The sequence below is a fragment of the Emys orbicularis genome, chromosome 7 (assembly GCF_028017835.1).
Source record: "Emys orbicularis isolate rEmyOrb1 chromosome 7, rEmyOrb1.hap1, whole genome shotgun sequence".
NCBI classification, from domain to species: Eukaryota; Metazoa; Chordata; order Testudines; family Emydidae; genus Emys; species Emys orbicularis.
Window position 1 is genome coordinate 11,189,565 of NC_088689.1, and position 21,162 is coordinate 11,210,726.

The window sequence follows — 21,162 nt, forward strand, 5'->3', positions numbered from 1 at the left end:
CTGCCTGTTCTGAGGTTGGTCAAGTAAAGGAAGGTCTGTCCCCGAAAGCAGGATATAGTGACACTGCTGTTCGCTCCGAGTCCTCTTACCATGTGTCCATTAGCCTAAGATGTAACTTGCAGGTCCACCTCTTCAGTGCCTTATTGTTATAGTTACTCCAGGTTCCTCATCCACAGAAAATGGGGCTCTGTACAGGTTCGGGAGTCAGCATGCCTGGATCCAGCTGCAGGATTGGGCCCATAGATTTTAAATTCCTCAGGGCAGCGACTGCATCTATGTAGTGCCTAGCAACTATACATATACATCAGTAGTGTCCAGAGGCCCTAATTCTGACTGGGGCCTCTGGATACTTTCATAGTACAAGATAACAAATAATTAGTAATAATTCTCAGTGGTATTCCTGATACTGAGCTGTTTGGGGGTACTGCACTTATTACTTGGCTAGCTCATTGTCACCTAATTGTACTACAGGAAGGTCTGTCCCTTACCTCCTGTCTGCTTATTTATGCCCTGAGGTTACATAAAGGCTGGATGTGCCTGAGACAACAGCCCACCAGAAATGTCTCCAGTGCCACTCTTTTTGATATGCATAGGCTCAGATTCCCCATTGCAAGAGAAACCCCTGTCTGCTGATAAGTGGCAGCATACTTTACAAAGAAAGAGACGGCTCCGTTTCTTCAGCAGAGCTCTACTTGTCTCACTCCTCAGCTGACCTGTGACCACTTGCATGTGCTCCAGAGCTCTTTGCCAAATGACAGAAAATGCACCGAAAGTCACAAGCTTCAGGAGCAAGTAGAAGCATACGAAAATCCAAACACAGCCTTTTTCAAGAATTATTCATGAGAAAGTGATTTGATAACAAATAGTAAAGGAGAAGGCTCCATTACAAATAGGCTGGTCAAGTCTTTAAAACACTTTTAAGGGGTGCCTTAAAAATATTTTTTTGCTGAGCACCATATTTCTGTTGGATGCTTTAATTAGATCAATTATCAATTAAATAGATTGTAAACCCTTTGTGGCAGGGGCCTTGTTTCCATAAACAGCTGTTTAGCTCCCAACATGTGGTTGGTGAGATTATAAATATTATTAATTATTCTTATCGTTGAGAAAACAAGGCTTTTATTTGGAAACTTAAGGTATTTTGCATGAGATGAAAATCCAAGGTCTTGATTATAGTCACCTCAAAGACCTGTACACTTGTTGCAATGCTAGGGTGGTTAGTTCTGTGGTCCAGGCCTAAATCTAATTCTAAGTATTATTATTAGTTATTTGTATTACCATAGTGTCATGGACCAGGCCTCCATTTTGCTAGGCCCTCTCCAAACACTGGCAGGAGTGCCTGCTGTCTGCAGTTGCCGCCCAACTCCCTACGGGGTGTGGGAGGAAGCACTGCCTGGGGCTTACTGCCCCAGCATGTGTGTGGGGGTGTGTGTGTGTGGGGGTGGTGTTACATTCAGCCCTCTTCTTGCAGGACATGCTATACTCTTTCACTTCATGCCCTAAATCAGGGGTCAGCAACCTTTCAGAAGTGGTGTGCTGAGTCTTCATTTATTCACTCTAATTTAAGGTTTCGCGTGCCAGTAATACGTTTTAACGTTTTTAGAAGGTCTCTTTCTATAAGTCTATAATATATAACTAAACTATTGTTGTATGTAAAGTAAATAAGGATTTTAAAATGTTTAAGAAGCTTCATTTAAAACTAAATTAAAATGCAGAGCCCCCCGGACCGGTGGCCAGGACCCGGGCAGCGTGAGTGCCACTGAAAATCAGCTCACGCGTGCCATAGGTTGCCTACCCCTGCCCTAAATCAAAACTAGTGTTGCTGCACTCTGCTAAACAGCTACCTCATCCATTCTTATTATTTATATTATGATCGCACCAACTGAGATGGAGGAATCCATTGTACTATGCACTATAAAACATGTTGTGTTTGAGTGATTAGTGATTATTCTTAGTTATTACGTGTACTGTAGGGGGATGTCGGAGGTCCAATTATGGCCCATTGTGCTAGGTGCTGTACAAAAGAGAACCAAAAGATGGGCCCTTCCCCAAAGAGCCAACTATTTAAGTATAGACAAGAGACAACAGATGGATACAGACAGACAGTGGAATGCAAGGAAACAATGAGACAATATTGGTCAGTATTACTGGCAGTGGTCTCAACTCACCAGCTGCTTAACTGTTGTCATATATGTATGTACATATTTATTACATAGCAATTGTCATACTACATCAGACCAGTATTTGGTTAGTTATTTCTGTCTGGGATTTATATATGTGTGTGTATTTACATGTATGGATGTATCTACGCACAAGTTCTTTGGGATTCCTGCAGAAGTAAACATATGCAATTGCTATTTGAGTTCATTTGGTTGGAAAATATAGACATATAAGTATATACACAATTAATTTAACCAAGCATCATTATTATAAATGAACATGGATATTTTGTCAGTCTCTAAGGTGCCGTAAGGACTCCTCGTTTTTGCTGACACAGACTAACACGGCTACCACTCTGAAACATGGATATTACTGTTTTTCCCTCATTTTCTTTCTTTTTCCTTTCGCATTTAGAAACATTAGGCCAATTCTACAGTGATGGCTGAAAGACTGTATGCACAGTGTTGCACAAATAAATCAAACTAAAGCCGACCAATTCTTGTAGACTGGCATTAGGGTAAGTATACCTTAAGAAAGTTCTTATTCAGACTTGGCTTCAGGCAATAAAACGTCATAGATGTATAACTCTGGTGAGTGAAATTTCTAGGGAGCAAATTAGGCTAAAAACATCTTCTAGAGACAGCTAGAAAGGAATCAGACACCACCCGAAAATAAGGCAAGTTATTCAGTAAATGTTTCATTTATTGGGATTCTTCCATTACTATTAGGGTTAAAAGACATGCTGTCAATAAAAATGGTACAGTTATGGAAGATTCTGTGTTTCAGGAACCTATTTCTTGTCACACACACACACACAGACCTATAATACTTGATATCACCTCATGATAATGTGTGATTACACTCTGCATGCATATTCCTACCCATTAAGCATTTTATTGTTAGGTAAAATTATCTCTGTCAAAAACAAGATGCATAGCAATATTTTAGGCACTAAAAACGGAAGAATGCTCCATAGACATGACTTGTGAAACTGAACATGGATTTAAAGAAGTTAGTTCCCATAGCAGTAAGTAAAAGGTCTCTGGGTGTCTTATTTCCGAGCGTCCCTCTGACAAGCGGTGAAGTAAAGCATATACCTGGGGATTAAACCACCATCAGGTTAGCCCCCACAAAAGATAAAGCAAACAGCAAATCTCACTGTGGAACCATAACTTCGGCTTTTGGCATTTCCCCATTTTATAGCTTCTTCATACTGCCTCATCTTTGTTTTTCTTTTTTCTTTTTGTCAGTGCTCTGATTACATAGAACAGCCAGGGCCTCTATCCTTTGGCTCTGTAGCTTTGTCTATCCTAGAAAAAATTCCCACCATTGCTAATGTTGATGCAGCTCCATCTGCGGCAACAGTGTTGGAAGCATAGACTCCAGGTAGCCACCATTGTTTGTAAGTTTCATCAACACCTGCTCAATGTAGAAAAACCTTATGGCAGTGCAAACAGAGTTAGTGGTCTAAGATCACCTTTGAAACACCCAAAGTTCCTCAAACCATAGATTAAAATCTTAGCATGGTCAACTCAAGCCCTTCAATGTTTCTGAGATACATAAGCAGAGTTCTATGCTTGCAAGTCTACAGTGTAGGGGCTTTTGGAGAAGACCTTAGAGACAGAGGTCCTGTCCCACATGTGTAGCAGGTACACTACTTGGTCCAAATGGTGGTTAGTGGACCATATTTCTCTATTAGAGACATAGCCTCTGGGGGGGACGTTAAAGATTCCAAATAATTTTTCATACAACTAGGGGTTTACCCTGCTAGCCTGGGCCAAACTTTCCCTTCTCCTCTCTGTTGTGAAATGTGGATTGGGTGGCACCCGTAGGTGCTGGAACTAGGGGTGGGGTGGTGCTGCCGCACCCCCTGACTTGAAGTGGTTTCCATCATATTCAGGGGTTATAGTTTGGTTCAATGGCTCTCAGCACCCCCACTATAAAAATTGCTCCAGCACCCCTGTTGGCACCCCCACTCTGCTTTTCAGCAGTGCTGTTTCTGGTGCATTGTGGAATCCTTTGGGTTGAAAGGCATTCTGTGAATGTAAATGGTGACATTACTCACCGTAAATGATACAAATTCCCTAATCTGACCTTGTCCCACTTGTTTCACAAAGCAAGCCCAACATATGGTGTACTGTGCCAAGGCTGAGACCTATGATGGTCTAGACAGTCACTTGTGCTCCCGGATCTACACCATAGGACAACTTTGCCAGGATAACTGATGTCTATGGAAGGCCAAACTCTTAGCACCTGCCTTTGACACACCACCTGTTGCTTCAAATTGGGTATCAAAACAATAAATCATATGTTTCACACAATGGATTAGCTTGACTTTTTTTTCTGAATATTATATTACTTTGGCTGTTGCAAGTTACACATTTTTTATCCATGGTACCCTCCAGCTAACAGGTGCTATTGACCCTTTGAGAGCTCATTCCACCAAAGGCATTTGTATATTTGGAACTATTAAAATTGGAAACCAGGAAATAAATGAGATATGATGCATATGCTCCTATGAGTAACTTTATTAAATAATGACATTCTAATGAATAATGACAACACTGTGACTTGCTGCTCTTTTTTTAAATGTAGCTGTTTGAAAGGATAAGCATGGGTCAATTAGAAAAATGCACAAGGTTAATAACAAAAGCCCCAATCCTGTAATGAACTCTACATGAGCAAACCCCTGTACTTGCACAGTTTTTGACCTCATTGTGGTTCTGTGCCCAGCCATGTGGGTGTAGTGGGGAATATATTCCAGGATCGGGACCTAACTTTTGCATCAGGAGCCGCTAGGGCCAACCTTTGCACCTGGGTTCCCAGTGCAGGATCAGGGCCTAACAAGATCTTACAACCGCTTACGGATGTCAGTAGTGTTACTTACATGAGTAATCCACGAGTAACATTATTCACATGCATAACTGTTTACAGAATCAGGTCCTTCATTTGTTAGCTCCCTGGGGCAGAGAATCTCCTTCTATATCTAGTAGAAAACCAACCACATTTTTGATGCTAAACAAGTAATGGCACTAATTACAGTGCAAAATTGTTAGGGAAGCATGTTTGCTAAAAATCTATACCAGAACATAAAAATCCCTTTAAAAAAAGTTATTTTTTGTTCAATCGGATCCAATTATAACACATGGTCCTATAAAGTAAGTAAGAGTTCAGCATGTTTGGTATTTCTAATCTCATATCACACCAGAGTTTAAAATAATTAAAAAATCAAAAGGAAAACAAAATTGAGTATATTTGTTACTGTGTCACTCTGCAAGTAAACAGCTTGCAAAATGTAACCATTACATAGCCAGGGATAATTGGGAAGTGTGTGTCCAACCATAGCTATTTTGCAAAATGTCTAAAAGTAAAAGCAAGTTAGTCAAAAGACCAGAAGAAAAAGAAACTGTTAAATCCATTTGTACATTGATTTAACAGTGAAGTATTTCATTCTTCATGTTTTTACTTGGTGTCTTGAAATAATCCCTTTTCTGTCTCCATACTCCCACTTAGACATTGTTCACAGACTTATTTATTTATGAAGTCTGAAGGTTAGTCCCTACCTGCTGAGACTAATTAGCCCTGTTCTTTGTGTCCTATGCAATCCTGTCTGATTAAATGTACACATTTGTTTTACTTCTTTTCATGCTTCCTTTCACTCTATTTCTGCTTTACTGATTAATATTAAAGTTGTAAGTTGCAGTGATTTTTTTATTTCTATTTTGTCTGCATCTTTCCCTTTAGTATGCAAATTTCTATGTGAACTTTTTAATGCCTGAGAATTTGTGTTAGCCTTGTCGATCTCTGTATTATTATTTTTATTATTCTTTTTAGAGAAGACAGTTTAGCTGAAATCCCCAAACTCTCTAAATATTGCATGACAAATTGACTTTGTTTTGGAAACGCTACGTGCTGAATGGCCCTTAGTAGGAGCAGCAGGTTAGATTTCTTGGGGAATGTTTGGATTATTTAGTACAGCCTGTCCCCTTGCTTTCTAATACCATTTCCATTAGGCAATTTACTAATTCCCATTGAATTTACTGTCTCTGTGCCCCCTCCCTCCTTTGTTCCTTGTCCATGTTAAAGTTTCCCATTGACTCGTCCATTGTTATAATTTGTCACTGCTAGAAGATCAATTTGTTTTCCTTCTCTCTTCAGAACATTATATTCGGGTACCAGATGTCATTTCTTGCATCTGCATTATTCCGCTCCCCATTTTGTTGCTGTGTAGAGCCTGCACTCTGGGTAGTGGCTTAAAAAAACAACAACTGCTGCCTCAAATCCTTGAACTGAATACCCTTTCGTTATGTCTTGAGCGGTCAATTACTCCCCGCCCCCCCCCAATAATCTACATTTGGTAACTTATTTGCTGGCTGGTTTGGGGGACCATTCAGCTGGTCCTATTTATTCCAGTGGCTATGTCACTTTCAGTTTAATTTTCCTGTTGTGATGCTTACAAAGCCAACACAAAAAACTTTTCACCTCTCAAGTCACAGAGTCCTGGATCTCCCTCCTCTCTTGATAATTAACGTATCAATCACATTCCTTTTCCTCCAATTTTTTTCCCCATTAAAGGTAAAAATAATAATATGCCTTACGCCAAAAATTCTTTTGGCGATATCTGCTCACTGAAGAGTTATCTTGCACATTTTAATCCAGTAGGACTATAATAATAATAATAAATAATACATGCAAGAAGAAAACGCTGGGTAAGAAAAGGGGTTTATTTCATGATTATTTTAGTTTCTTACCTACAACGATTGGTAATAAAAAAAAATCTTAACGGGTTTAAAAAAAACCAACCACAAAAAAAAAAAAAAACCAAACAAACCCCATGCAAAAAACCTAACCACGCACAATAAAAATAATGTCACAGAAAATCTCTGAGTAATTGCACTTTGCCCCATGCATACAAATGTATATAGTTAATCATCTCTGCTCTATAAAAGTTACAGCTTTGCAAACAGCAGACACAAGGGCAGGCATCTTTTCCTCTCTTCCTAACTCCTATATATTTTTTTCCCCTTCTTGTGCAAATGTACTTCTGAAGTAGAGTGCAATTTTCTCCTCTCCCCCTTTGCATGTGTTTTGTTTTTCTTTGGGTCATTCCCTTACATTCCCTCCTCCCCCTTCATTGTCTCCCTTCAATCCAGTCCCTTTTTTTCCCCTAACACTCACTAAACTCTCTCCGGCTCTTGCCAAAAAGGATCATTGTTAGTTCTCCACTTCCCCCACCCTCCTCCTCCTCCTCCTTTCTCCCCTCGCTCATTCCCCAAACCTGTTTAGTTATGCACACGTCACCGGGGGAGCCCCCGCCCCCTCCTGCATCTCATTAAGTGCCTAGTGTGTTTCTCTCTCCCTGTCAATAATCCCGGATCCCAGACTTCTCCGTTCCTCCGGATTTCGATCCCCCTTTTTCTATCTGTCAATCAGCGCCGCCTTTGAACTGAAAAGCTCTCAGTCTAACTTCAACTCACTCAAACCCGAGCGGCACGGGCTCCCTATATCTGCGGCGTCTCCCCCCCTCTCCAGCTGACTTGTTGTTTGGTTTGTTTGTATTTTTTTTAAAAACCAATTTCCCCCTCCCCCCCCGTCTATTTTTTTTTTAATTATTATTATTCTCACATTGGGTGTGGGGTTGGTGCGCCCTTGGCACGCTGATCAGCTCCCTGGAAGGAAGGAAGAAAGAGAGAGAGAGGGGTGAAAAAATCCAGAAGAAGAAGAAACCCAAAGTCACTGGTGCAAAGAGGAAAGGAAAGACATTTCCCTCCCCTCCTCCTCCTTCTTTTTCCCCTCCCCAGGAGGAAACAGAGAAGGAGAAGAAGAAGAAGAAGAAGAAGAAGAAGAAAACCCTTCACCTTGGACTTTTTTTTCCCCCGGTGCAAACTTTTTTCCTTTCTTTCCCCCCCCATCCCCCCTTTCCCTTGTTGCAAAATTGCTGCTGGTGGGGTGAGCCGGCAGGAAAATGCCGCAGCTGAACGGTGGTGGAGGAGACGACTTGGGGGCCAACGATGAGCTGATCTCTTTCAAAGACGAAGGGGAGCAGGAGGAGAAGATCTCCGACAACTCCTCGGCAGAGCGGGATTTAGCGGATGTCAAGTCCTCCTTGGTCAATGAATCAGAAACGAATCAAAACAGCTCCTCAGACTCGGAGGTAAGGAGGGGAACCCCCCCAAAATCCTCCCCCCCCTTTGGCTTTGGGGGCAGGCAGAGGTGGGGGGCAGAGGGGAGTTGTGCTTTGCAACTGTGTTTAGGGGGCTAATCCTCAAACACAACTTGGGGAGGGGGGGGGTGTTGTAATGTTGCTACAATGTTTGACTTTAAGTTTCCTCCATTGCACAAACTTGTAACTCTGTTTCTCTCTCTCTTTTCCCCCCTCTCCACCTTTTTTGTCTCCCCCCCCCAATCTTTCCTTTCTGCCCCCTCCTCCCCCCAGGCGGAGAGGCGGCCTCCGCCTAGGTCCGAAACTTTCAGAGATAAATCGAGGGAAAGTTTAGAAGAAGGTGAGTACCACGAACCCCCCACCCCGCCCCCAAAGCGAGGAGCCCCCCAGCTCTGCGGGGCGACCTGCCGAAGGAAGCCCAGTGCGGCCCCAGCGGCGCGCTGCTGCGCCGCTGGGCCGGCTGCACAACTTTGCCTGGGGGGGAGAGACACTTTCTAAACAAAGTTTACCCCCCCTCTTTTTTTATCCCCCCTTTTTCACCCCTTCTCTCTCTCTTTCTGCCCCGCCATGTTAGCTGCGAAAAGGCAAGATGGAGGGTTGTTTAAGGGCCCACCATACCCTGGTTATCCTTTTATAATGATCCCCGACCTGACCAGCCCGTACCTCCCCAATGGATCGCTCTCTCCAACTGCAAGAACAGTAAGTGGCGCATATACATCTCTCTATTTTAAACGATCGTTCACTGCTTGGATTGTACATTTCCTTCCTCTTCTCCCCCCCCCTCCCCTCCCCAGCTCTAAGCCCCCTGCATGTCCTCCCTCCCCGTCCCCCTAGTCAGAAACTTTCCAAACTTTCATGGCTTTTGCAGAATGGGATTTGTTTACACTTCGCCATATTTTTTTTTTCTTTTTTACTTTCAGTTTTGCGTGGAGGTCTTTTCACCTCTCGATTCTCCCTTCTTTCAAAAAAGTATAAATCCCAGGCTGTGTTTTGGTTTCTTTTCTCATCAGCTGAATCTCAAATCTGATTTCTACAAAACTCTTTATTTGCCATGGTGAATGATCTGTTTTCTTCTGCCCTCTTCAGTGGCGTCTTGGTCTCTTCCCCCTCCCTTTTTTTTTAACCTCCCCCTTAACCCTTTCCTTGCTGCAGAAGCTCTCTCAGATACTGATGTACTGTATTAGGAGTCACCAAGTTATATAGTTTCTCTCTTATCCTGTTTTGTAAAGACTAGAACTTTTTTTATTTTTTTAAATTCCATTGCAAGTTGTCTGGCCTTTTTACTTTGGTTCAGCAATTTCTCTCTCTTTCTCTGTGTGTTTATGGCAAGTTGTTTTACACTTTTTTGGGGAACGGGAAGGTTATTGACATTTAATTGCAAACTCACATGCTTGATTAGTTTAAACTGAACGAACCTTGATCAGGGAGATGAATCCATCTCTTGAACGCTCACAGAAAAAGCCCATCCTTACCCGGAGCTAAACACACAGCTCTTATTTTGCAAGGGGAGAAAGACCTGAAGGAGTTCTTTCTTTATTTGTGTGTGGCTAAGCTGAGTCCTGAAAGGAGTTCGAGCAAAGCACAGACCAGGACTGATACAATAAACAGAAACGGCCTTTTAAAAAATGAATACATTAAACAAACCCCCCACTTGGAAGTGCATTCTAGAAATAATAATCTTGCTGAAAATATGTGTGTGTGTGTGTGTGGATGAAGGGCCAGATTTTCTGGGTAAAAGAGAGAGTCTGTATGGAGGAGGAGGGAAGTAATTGTAGTTCAGATAGTGGGGTTCAATTAAACTTTGGGGTGTGATGGGGGTAGGTTTGTCTCTTGCTGCTGTTTCTCCTTTGATGCTTTGTAGTATCACTAACTGTGCTGTATATCCCTATGTAACACACATCAAGACTAATTTTTTTTAAAGGAGGGGTTTTTAATTATGAATGGTAAACCCATGGGGAGTACAAAATGCTAAGAAGTGTTTGTTTACACTTGCCCAGGGTTGTCATTTTGCATTCTTTAGGTGCTTTTAAATCTGAAGGGTCCCCCACCATCACCATGTATCTATTTACACATTTTTTTGTAACATGAGAGAGCAATTTGAAATAACAGATCTACTGTTCAGTAGATGTTGAATCTGTGCTAATGGATTAAGTCTTGGACGATTCCAGTTTATCAGATCTACAAGTGTTTCAAAGCGTTAAAATATTAAACATCAGGTCAGGCTTGTTTTCACTCAGTAAAGTGGCAGTAGCAACCTAGATTAGTAAATATAGAGGGATCGAAATATGAAAAACATATTTTTCTAGTTTTGCATGTATTTAAAGATGTGGTAGTATTTTACTTATTTTATTATGGTTATTATCTTGTAAGGCTGCTTTTCAAGCGCCATGATTTCTCAGACTGTGGAAGAGGGTGACTGCAGTTTGTAATTTTAATGATTGGGGAGGGGAAAAGCATAGGCTGAATGCATTATATTTTGCTTCAAATATGGTTATGTATGTATTTTGTGTGTGCATGGCTTTTTAAAAAAAAAATTAAAATTCTGTAAGCGTTAGGTTCAAGATCTCAGAGTATTCCCCCAAAATTACTTTGTTCCAAATAGTTTTATATTGCAGTTTTTTAAAAATCTTAACATGCTTTCAGTTTTCCAAGAATAGTTAGCTTAATTGAGGCATCACATTTGTTTTTTGTTTTTTGATTTTTTTTTCAAAAATATTTGTTACAACAGACATAATTCCTGATTACATTTATTTGCCACCTTCTTTTTTCTCGTTAGAACCTAAAGATATGGATCATTTAGTAGTTACCTTTAATGGAAATATTCCTCCCCTTCTCCCTACATTTAAAAAAGGCCTTCATAAGAATGTTCTATTTGTATGAATTAAAGGTATTGTATAAAAGATTACATGTTATTTTATTGTTGACATAGCAGGTGGCCTTGTAGTGTGTTATCAGATGGATTCTAAAAGGGATATTTCCACTCTCAGTAGGCAATTTTATTATTTGCACATCAGGAACCACAAACCTTTTCATATCTTCACCTTTTTTCTTTCACATTCTGTATGTCTCCGTGTTTGCTTACCACTTAATTATGGGCTGAAAAAATTAAAGTTATTCATTTAGGCCTGAAAGCAGAATAATTTAAAGATTAAGCAGGATAGATGTTATCTGACATACTGTATGTTCTAGGTGTATTCTTGACATCTACTAAACCAGCTTTGAATCCCAAACCAGCTAGATTTTAGTTTTAAATGCAGGTTGGAAATGTATAGAAAATTCGGCATCGTTATTATTTAATACATAAAAAATACATCTTGTGTAGACTTATAATACCCTATCCTTTAAATTTTCAGAGAGTATAAGGTAAAAAGGTGATGTAGTTGTGTAGCATATATTTTTTTCTTTTTTGTTGCTGCTGTTGTGGTTTGTTCGTTAATTTTGGTTTAGCAGAATTGTTGTTAATTTTAAATGTATCTGCAGCTGTCTGTTGTTCAAAAGCAAACTCCTGAGAACACTGATTTCTTCTTTTCTGTTTTAAGAACGTAAAGAATTATGAAGTATCATTAAATCTGCTTATGATGAATAATACATTATCTCAAGAATAATGCTTTAATTGTTGAAGACTCCATAAAGCTTGATAGTAATAATTTTATTTTAAAATGACAAAGATTTTTCTGTATAATGTTAATTTTGTCTTTGATAGAGTAATGTTGGATGGCTTTTAAGAATACAGATATGCATTAAGGAGAGATCTAGTCAAATAGAAATGTAGTAATGTATCTGAGAATCTCTGTCTCGCATATACTTGAAGAGGGACTGAGGTAGCTGGCTATTAGGAATAATAAAGGAAATAGTTTTCATTTCAAAGTTTAAAAACAGAGAAGTTGTATTTAATTTGAAACCTGCATTTAGTGTTTTAGTTCATGTTTTCAACCAGCAAATAGAAATATTTTGTTAAGAATATTTACCAGCAGATTTTTCATATTTTTATCAGTGCTGTTGCATCTTCCTTTGCCCTAAATTGTTTGCTTTCCAAGTGAGAGATTTGTTACTAGATTGCACATAAGGCAGCATCTTGTGTTTATTTCTGAATTTTGAATGCTTGGAACAGCAAAATATGAGAGCAGCCCATTCAGTAAGGTTTTACCTTCAGTAAAGGAAACTTTAAAAATAAATAAATAACAGACTTGAAAAATGGATGTTTTCCTTTATCTACTGAATCAAACATAATCCTTTCTAATACAAAAGAGGTAGACGCTGAAGTGTGAAGGGTTAATGGTGGTCCTTTTTTCCCCCCTTGAATTGTTTTGACAACACTTTTCAAAGTGTGACATTCCAAGCCCCCTGCAATACAATGTAATATTACTGTAATTACACAGGTCATTACATTTTAAATAGAGAACAATAAAATGCTTATCGGTACTGAAAAAGAACAGGTGTTCTTGCCCTTCTTTTGGTATTTATGCTAATTGTTTTTCATCTCCTTCAGAAATATTTATGGCTAGGCATGTTAAGATTTCAGTTTCGATATGATAGTATTAATTCTGTACTAATCTTAATGGTTGAGGTTTAATGTCTGCAATATGGATTATGGTATTAACATCCACCAACTAGTTTAATAATGTAGATATAGCTTAATATGTCAGCACTTTAGTGCTCTATGATACTTAGCATTCAGTGATGTGCATTATTCACTTTTTTTTTTTAAATGGACATGTTTTTAATAAAGTTTCTGGAATTGTGTAGAAACATGCTATTATATAAGAATTGATGGTCCTGTGGTATAAATTGGTTGGAACGTACAATATGAAACTTCTGAATGCTTAAGTAGGTAGATTGTTAATTCTGCAGCAGAGTGAATCAGTGTTGGTGGGATACAATGGTAAATAGTCTGGATTCTGTTAATTTTTTTCCATAAAGAATCTGAATGTCCCTGATATAATTTCATTTTAGAGAAAATGCACCATTGGTTGGTCAGCCAGCTTCTCTCTGAAGGGGCTATGAAAAATAGTTATAGCAAAGTTTCATGTTTCTGGGAGCTTGCAAAACAATATAATACAGTACTGTTACTTGAGTGTACAGGATAATTGCAGTACTGCACTTCATTAAAAATAATATTTGCTTTGGAAATTGAACATTTTAATAGGTGCACCAGTGGCTGATCTGTACTTGAAAAATTACAGTAGATGTCTTTCCAGGTTTTGAATGTATTCATACATAAACTGGTGTTGGATTTTTTTTCTATTATTTTCTCTCTTTTTGCTTTTGCTTTTTGTTTTCTTCAAACACAAAAATATATTAGGTTAATCAGTTAAAAAATATGGTGCAGCTTTCACTGAAGATTGTAAACCAGAGTTCAGGTAAAAAAGTGTTTTACATTTGTCAGATTTTCATGACTGGGTTTCAAAATCAGATTAAAAATGCCTTGTAGAGAAAGGACAGCTGCAGATTTTTTGGGTGGACATGAGTTTCTATGCCATGACTAAAACTCTGAGGACCTTTTCCCAGCTGTCTGGGAGTTATGTGGAAGTTGGATTATTGGCAGTTAAGCATGAGACAACCTGGATTTAGCAAATGCTCTCCTACACAGGAAGTAGATGACATTATAGTGGGGGAAGGGAGGAGATTCTTGTGCAGACAGAAGCAGGCAAGAAATAATATGCTTCTTCCCACCATCTCCTCGCCCCTCCCAACTTCAAAATAAGTGCTTGCTTATATATAAAATGTATTTGCAATATATATATATAATATTGTGTGTGTGTGTGTGTGTGTGTGTGTGCATTTCCCCCCCATGGTTTGTACGTGAATAGGATATTATCCCCCCCTACACTGTAACTGTTGTGAGAACTTTTGTTTCGTGGTGGTGTTTGTAGGATTAGAGAGAAGTTTAGAGGTGTGTGTTTCTTTAGGTATTAAATTACTGTAAATATGCAAGTAAGCCTTAAACCTGGGTTCATAATTGGGCAGGTTTGTGAAGGAAATGGTTAATTTTACAACCAAAGGCAAACTTGCACCTCCACAGGTCTGCTGAAAGAAATGTGCCACAGTCATTTGCTGGCAAGCAGCACAGGGTCATAAATCCACAGGGTTTATTTACAGCCTATAACACTTATGAATGTTAAGATATTTGACGCCACGCTGGCCTTATAATATCCAAGGTCCACAGACACTGGCAGTGGGTCAAATTTCTTTCACTAATTATAAGCAATGAGAGATTGGGGGGTGGGGGTGGAAATCATGAAAACCCCAAAAAGCTAAGAATATTGCACTCCTCCTCCTAACTGCAGGTTTGTGTTTTTGCTTTTTACGTAGGATATAGTTAAGTTTATAATTAACACTTGGAGTGCAGAAAAATTCGAGAGCAATTCTAAACAATGCGGACAGCCAAATTAAAAAAAAAAAAAAAGTTACTACAGCTTGCATCCTTTATGAACACACTGACAGTATTGTGTAGTGTATCTAGATACCAACCCAACAAAATATTTCCCAGAATACTTAAAGAAACTTGATACCTGGAACTGCCCTTTAATTTATTGATGTACCACTGAGCTGGAAAAAGAAAAATCACATGCCAGGATTAATGCACAAGTTAAATGCATCTTGGAAATGTGTATTATTAGTCTGATTTTTTTAAAGGTGTTTGGATAGGACTTTGGTAAAAAGCTACATTGTGTGAAAACACACACAGAGTACAGCAGTTAACATCGTCAGCTTCGAAACAATAGTTGGATGAAAAAGGTTTTATGTGCTTCAAGAAGGAAAAATCTGAGTTTGCAGGGAAGAAAGTGTCGGGGGTGGGGGGCACTGGAAGTAGTGTTTGGGAGAAGAAAACGGTATCTGAGGAAGTGTAGAGAATCCAGAGGCCAGGGGAGGGTTATTAGATGACTAAGAAAGAATGCTAAAGTGCAGAGAGAAATGTTACAGACTTGAAAAAACGTATTTGGGTGAATGACTGAAGGGGAAATTGGGGAGCTAGGGATTGATTCTTAAGTGTCAAGAAAGTCTTGGGGGACAGGGAAAAACATTTTCTTCACGCAGTAAAGCTTGTTGTTCACGGCTCACTCTTGATTAAACATGCTTTCCTGGAGTGGGCAGTTAAAATTTAAGTGCTTCTCTCTTGCCTGTATGTTGTGTGTGTTTTAAACCAGACAACATGATTAACAATCTGTGCCTAGGTATTAATCTAGTTTTAATTTCTCTAGCAGTTTCTTGATTTCAGCATCCCCATAGATTACTGTCACATCCAGATCACAGATACCAGGGGACAAGCTGGGAGAGTGGGGGAGAAAAAGACTAAGAAATCGACTCTTGTTCTCCATATGGGTTTCGTCTACAAATCATGTAAATCCTGACTCTTATAAAAAAAAAAAAAAAAAGGGGGGGGGGGCTGTCATTGTACTTTCCACAAATAAATGTACATGCAGTTTAGTTGAAGGCTTTATGCATTTTCCTAGTCAATGGAATGCTGTAACTTATTAGCCTCTGGGGATAAATATGAATCCCTTAACACCACATTACAAAGATGGTGTGGTAGTACCTTTTTAACAGGTTATCAACAGTGATGTTTTTTCATTTCCCAGGATACTTCACCCCTCCCTCCTCATCTAATTCCATGCTGGCAATTCCATCTATTCTAGTTTATTCTTTTGTTTTAGGCAGGTTAAAGCCTTGACCCTTATTCTTCTTGGGGTCATACACAGGCAACCGGTTGGGCCAGTGCTGAATGAGTTAAGTTGCTAGCTAAAGTTTGGCTTCATGAAAATAAATTTGAGGCCTGATAGGCATTAGCAGGGCACAGCACATTTACAGAGCTTAATTAGTACGAACTGTAATTGTTCATGGGCTGCCAGAAGGAGTAATGTTCAGGAAAAGTGGAGTCGTTCTTTTGCGGTCTTCAGTTTTAAAACGATAAATCACTTGCATATTTGTGCAGTGATTCAAATGGAGCTGAGACCTCTCCATCTCAACATGTGGTAAATTGTAAAGTCAATGAATTGCAGATGTAGGGGACAGCCAGATTCTCGAAGAAAATGCAGAATGAATGGGCAAGAGTAACACTGTAAATATGGACTGAGGGGATAACTGGGTTTCGGCTTGCTGTGCCAATTATGATGCACTAAAAACATCAGTAATTTTGTTCTAATCAATTTAAAGTTTCCTTAAACTAAATACAGGGGTACTGCGTGACTTCACTAGAGGTGTTTTAGTAATACTGAATAACAATGGGATTCCTGTGGAAACACACATGACAGCCAGATTAATTCCAATTAATTCATTATGAGTCGTGTTAGAGTTGTTCCTAAATGAATTAGTAATGATTGGACACTTTAAAATGACGCTGCAGCCACTTTTTAATGAGAGATGTTGTGGTAGAGAATGTCTTTGCATTCTAGTTGGGAGTATGCTGGGAAAGCTGTAGTGAGTTCTGCATTTCTTATCCACCCAGAAGTCCCATCAACTTCAGTGGGACTTCCTGGCTTCAGGAGCAATGTAGCATGAAACCCATAATCTGTACAGTACAGTTCATTCTGAACAGCTTTCTGATACAGAAAACACGTATCCCTCTTTCAGTTATTAATGGAAGACTGTCTTACCTCTGCCTGATCCAGAGACCACTGAGATCAGTGAAAAGTCTCCCATTGATTTCAACAGGCTTTGGATCATGCCCTGTATGTCCTGACCTGACTTCAAAGTTTTGCAAAAAGCTGTAAAAGGATTTTTTTTTTTTTCCAAACGAATGACCCTTCCTATAGTGTCTGGTCACTGATTTTTAATATTTTAGATTCCTACAGGTATTTTATAAATAAATAAAACAACTATAGGGGCGTGATTCTGCAATAATGGTACATTGAAACCCATGGCCCTCACCCCGTGGAAGGCTCCCAGTGATTGCAGGGCCTGCTTTGAGGCCACCTTGTCAGTCAATACTGCCTTTCCGGTGTGAGTAGGTGGATTTGTATGGAAGTTGTAAAAGTTAATGATTGTTCTCTGACTCACAAGCTGCTGGTTTTAGTTTGAGGGGGAAAAAATTAATGACAGTAAATGATGGAAATTATAGGAGACAAGTAGGCCTTGGTGTGAGGAAAAATATATTTGCGTTGTTAAAATGTTTTTGCTTCTTGCTGAAAGAAGCACAAGGACAGGAGAGCTGAGGATAGTTTCTCTTTGTTGTCAGATGCTTAGGGTGCTGAATTCTTTCAGGCATATGGTCAGACATTTAAATCAAATTCTTAGATGCTTGTCCATGTGGATGTTAAAGATCCCATGGCAATTTTTTTTTTTTTTTTTTTGAAATGGGTAGGAGATAATCCTTATGTCTTGGCGAACAGTTTCCTCTGCTCAGTAAAACAGATGATTTTAATGCCCAAGGCTCTGTGGGAAGTACTGTTGAATGCATAATGGCTGCCATGTTTGACTACACAGTCTCAGCTTTACCAGTGTCTAACTTAGTGCTTTGTAAAGCTCTCTAGAGTGCCTAGGGTGTGAAAGGTGCTATAAAAACCAAAATCCTGGTCTGTCTTTTAGTTCCACTCCGGTCGGTGCTGCAGTTGAACTTCCAAAAAGAGAGGGATCCTCTGAAAAATACCAAATTGAAAATACTGCAGAGTACAATGTTTTGGCATGTGTGAATTTTAGAAACAAACATTAGAAACAAAACACCTCCAACTTTGAAGAGATGCTTCACAGCCACAAAAGAAAGGGTCCAGCACCCATGTGAGTCATCAGCTCCCCGGTTTATATCAGATCAGTTGTTCCAGGATATGGCCATGTCTATGCTAGGGACAAGTAACTAAATTCGTTTTAAAATCCTGTCTAGTTGAACTGGTGCAAACTCCTAATGAAGTTGTTCTTGAACTAGTTTAACCCTGCTTAAATTGGTTTAGCTTGGGTCGATAACTTATATAGATAAGCAAGGGTTAAACTGCTTTAAGAGCATCTACATTACAGGAATAACAGGAGTACTTGTGGCACCTTAGAGACTAACAAATTTATTAGAGCATAAGCTTTCGTGGGCTACAACCCACTTCTTCGGTTGTAGCCCACGAAAGCTTATGCTCTAATAAATTTGTTAGTCTCTAAGGTGCCACAAGTACTCCTGTTATTTTTGCGGATACAGACTAACACGGCTGCTACTCTGAAACCTACATTACAGGCTTGCTTTGGTTGAATTAGTATTGGTGTGGATAGGGCAATGGGTTTCAAACTTTTTGTATTGGTGACCCCTTTCACACAGCAGGCCTCTGAATGTAATCCCCCCCCTTATAAATTAAACCCGAGGGGGGGGGAAATATAATGGGGGGTCATGACTGTCAGCCCCACAGAGCTGACAGCTCGGGACCCCCATGTAACCACCTTGTGACCCCCTGAGGGGTCACGACCCCCAGTTTGAGAACCAACGGGGTAGGGTTTATGTGCAGCATTACATATAGATAGCTGCATTGGTGAGTTCCCAGACTCAACAAAGGACTACTGAAAGGTTGTGGGTGGTTTGTATGTTTAAATATTTACTGGTATAAAGAATCCCATGAGAAGATGTAACCTTGAACGAACATATCAGAAGAATAAGATGGTAGCCAGACTGGCTACCTTTTTGTTTGCCTTGAGAAGTAGAGGAGAGATTCTTTTCTCCATGTGTGTCTTTGTCTAAAGGTATGAATTGTTGTTCCATGTCTGGATGCCAAGTTGTTGTGTGTGTGTGTGTGTGTTTTGTTTTTATTTTAAACTGAGCATTTTAGTTTACTTCTCCCCTTTGCCCAAGCCCTCCCCGTATTTCCCCCCAAAATAAAACGAAGAGTTTTTTGTATCTATACAAGAAACAGAGGGGTGTTAAATAGAGAAGTCATGTTTTTTATGGGAGTTAGCCAAGCACATAACTTTTGTAGTAGCCAAAAATATAATTGTATAAAGAAAAATACATTGCCCCATAAAGGATATTTATCTGCATAAGGACAAAATATCTTCATAATCCATAGACCATCAAAGATGGGATGCCTAATTTATTTATTCATTTTTGGGGAGTATATTTTGCCTTGACATCAACTGTTGCTTACTTGTGGCAGTTAACTGTACTTTGTGTTTAACTTCAACTCATTTTTTAAAAATGTGAATGTCTATGAAAACTAAACCAAAAGTGGAATTGGATGAATGAAAATGGAATTTGGAATCGTTACAGCTTTGTTAATATATTTGTAATGTGATTATCTGCCTGGTTACATGTGCATGTCTGTGTTTATGTGTGATATATATTATTCTAGTATGTATACTTTGTTATCAGGTGTCTATCCAATTTTAATTGACAATATAAGATTCCTGTGGTTACCCTGTGCACAGATTGCTTTGGGGCTCTACAGGGTTTGTGGGAAGAAAAGATTCGACAAGTTTCCATTAAGCTCTGAATCGGGCAATTGGAAAAGAGGAGAATGAAATGAGCTGAAAAGAGGAACAACTTGTTAATGTTGCATTCTGTGCTTGGAACGAGAAACCTCTTTTAGACAAGAGTGGTTCTCAGGCCAAGAATTTCAAACTCGGAGAGAAACCTGTCCAGAACACAAAAGTTGTTTGAACGGGGTGCAGAATTGTCACAGTAATTAGAGCAATCTCCGTTTACTGAGTGGCAGCTTTTATAAAGGACAGGGGATAAAGGGTTCAAATTCAACTTTCTCTCTGTGATTCACTTTTGATGAACTGCTTCTGTGTATGTGAAGGAGTGTGTGCGTGTGTGGCCACATTTTCGACTACTCATTAAATTGTCCTTGTTTTATATGAACCCAAGAGTTGATTTGTTTTTTTCCTCTAGTGACAATTCCAGGCATTATGCTTTATCTTGCATTGGTATTCTAATTGGACTGATATACTGTACTAGGGTGATACTGACTGAAATTTGTCTCTGCTTTGCTTTAGGAACAAACATATTTCTTAGTCAATATGCATCATTTTATACCCAGTGCTGCAATTTCTGACTCTTGCAAACAGTCCCATTAACTTGAATAGGACTGCTTGCTTGCAGGAGCAAGGACTGTTTGCACTAGTGGTGGGGCTAGTCCCTTAAAGTTTTTCATCTAGTCAGTCTGGAGTTTTGCTATTGATCTCATTGGGAGAAGGATCTGGCCCATACGCTGCATGAGGTTGGGTCTTGGGAATAAGTCAAATAATTTGTTACAATTTGTTTTTTAATTGTTGTTTGTATTCTGGTAGTACCGAGGCCTCAATCTGGGTTCCGTTGTGTCAGGCACTATACAGACACACGTGGAGAATGGATAGCTTATTCAGCAATGTGAATGTTAGTAACAGGAAGAAAAGATTAAGAGTCAGTGGGAGTTAAGTTAGGCCTGCCCCTAAGAATTAGATTGACCTAGCTTAGGGCTGTGAAAAATTTCACACCCGTAGCTGGGTTGACCTAATCCCCACTGTAAATGCACCTAGGCCGGCGGAAGAATTCTTCCTTCCATGGAATTCTTCTATTGACCTACCTACTGCCTCTCAGAGAGGTGGCTTAATTGCATTTATGGGGGAAAAATCCTTCTGTTGATGTAGGAAGTGTCTATGCTTATGGCTGTAGCTGCTGTATTGTTGGCATACCCTAAGTTGCTTAGTGACTTTTGAAAATTTTACCTTAAATGCATAAATTATACAGATGTATCCCTGTTCGCATTTTATTTGTTATTACTGCTTTAGCCTGAGCGTCAGCAGAGCCTTTTTTAAAATCATGTAGGGATCTGTCATTGTAGTTCGTAATCTTTCCAGGGTAGAGACCTTTTTCTAATTTATTTATGTGATACTGCTTTTGGGTGCTGTATAACTTAAATAACTCAATCTTGCCCCCTTCTTCCATCATTGTC

General features: G+C 39.4%; 1 protein-coding gene across 18 annotated transcripts in view; it reads left to right on the plus strand.

Moving 5' to 3' along the window:
- The first annotated feature begins 7,546 nt into the window (after positions 1 to 7,546).
- Positions 7,547 to 21,162, plus strand: part of TCF7L2 (transcription factor 7 like 2) — a 202,342-nt gene continuing 188,726 nt past the window's right edge. For 9 of the 18 annotated variants that reach the window (XM_065407909.1, XM_065407910.1, XM_065407915.1 and 6 more), the window contains exons 1-3: positions 7,547 to 8,314; positions 8,597 to 8,663; positions 8,898 to 9,022. In XM_065407909.1, the coding sequence (XP_065263981.1) occupies positions 8,126 to 8,314; positions 8,597 to 8,663; positions 8,898 to 9,022 (381 nt within the window). In that variant the 5' untranslated portion in view covers positions 7,547 to 8,125. The remainder of the gene's footprint in view (positions 8,315 to 8,596; positions 8,664 to 8,897; positions 9,023 to 21,162) is intronic. The other 9 variants (XM_065407919.1, XM_065407922.1, XM_065407917.1 and 6 more) reach the window with 5 other exon arrangements.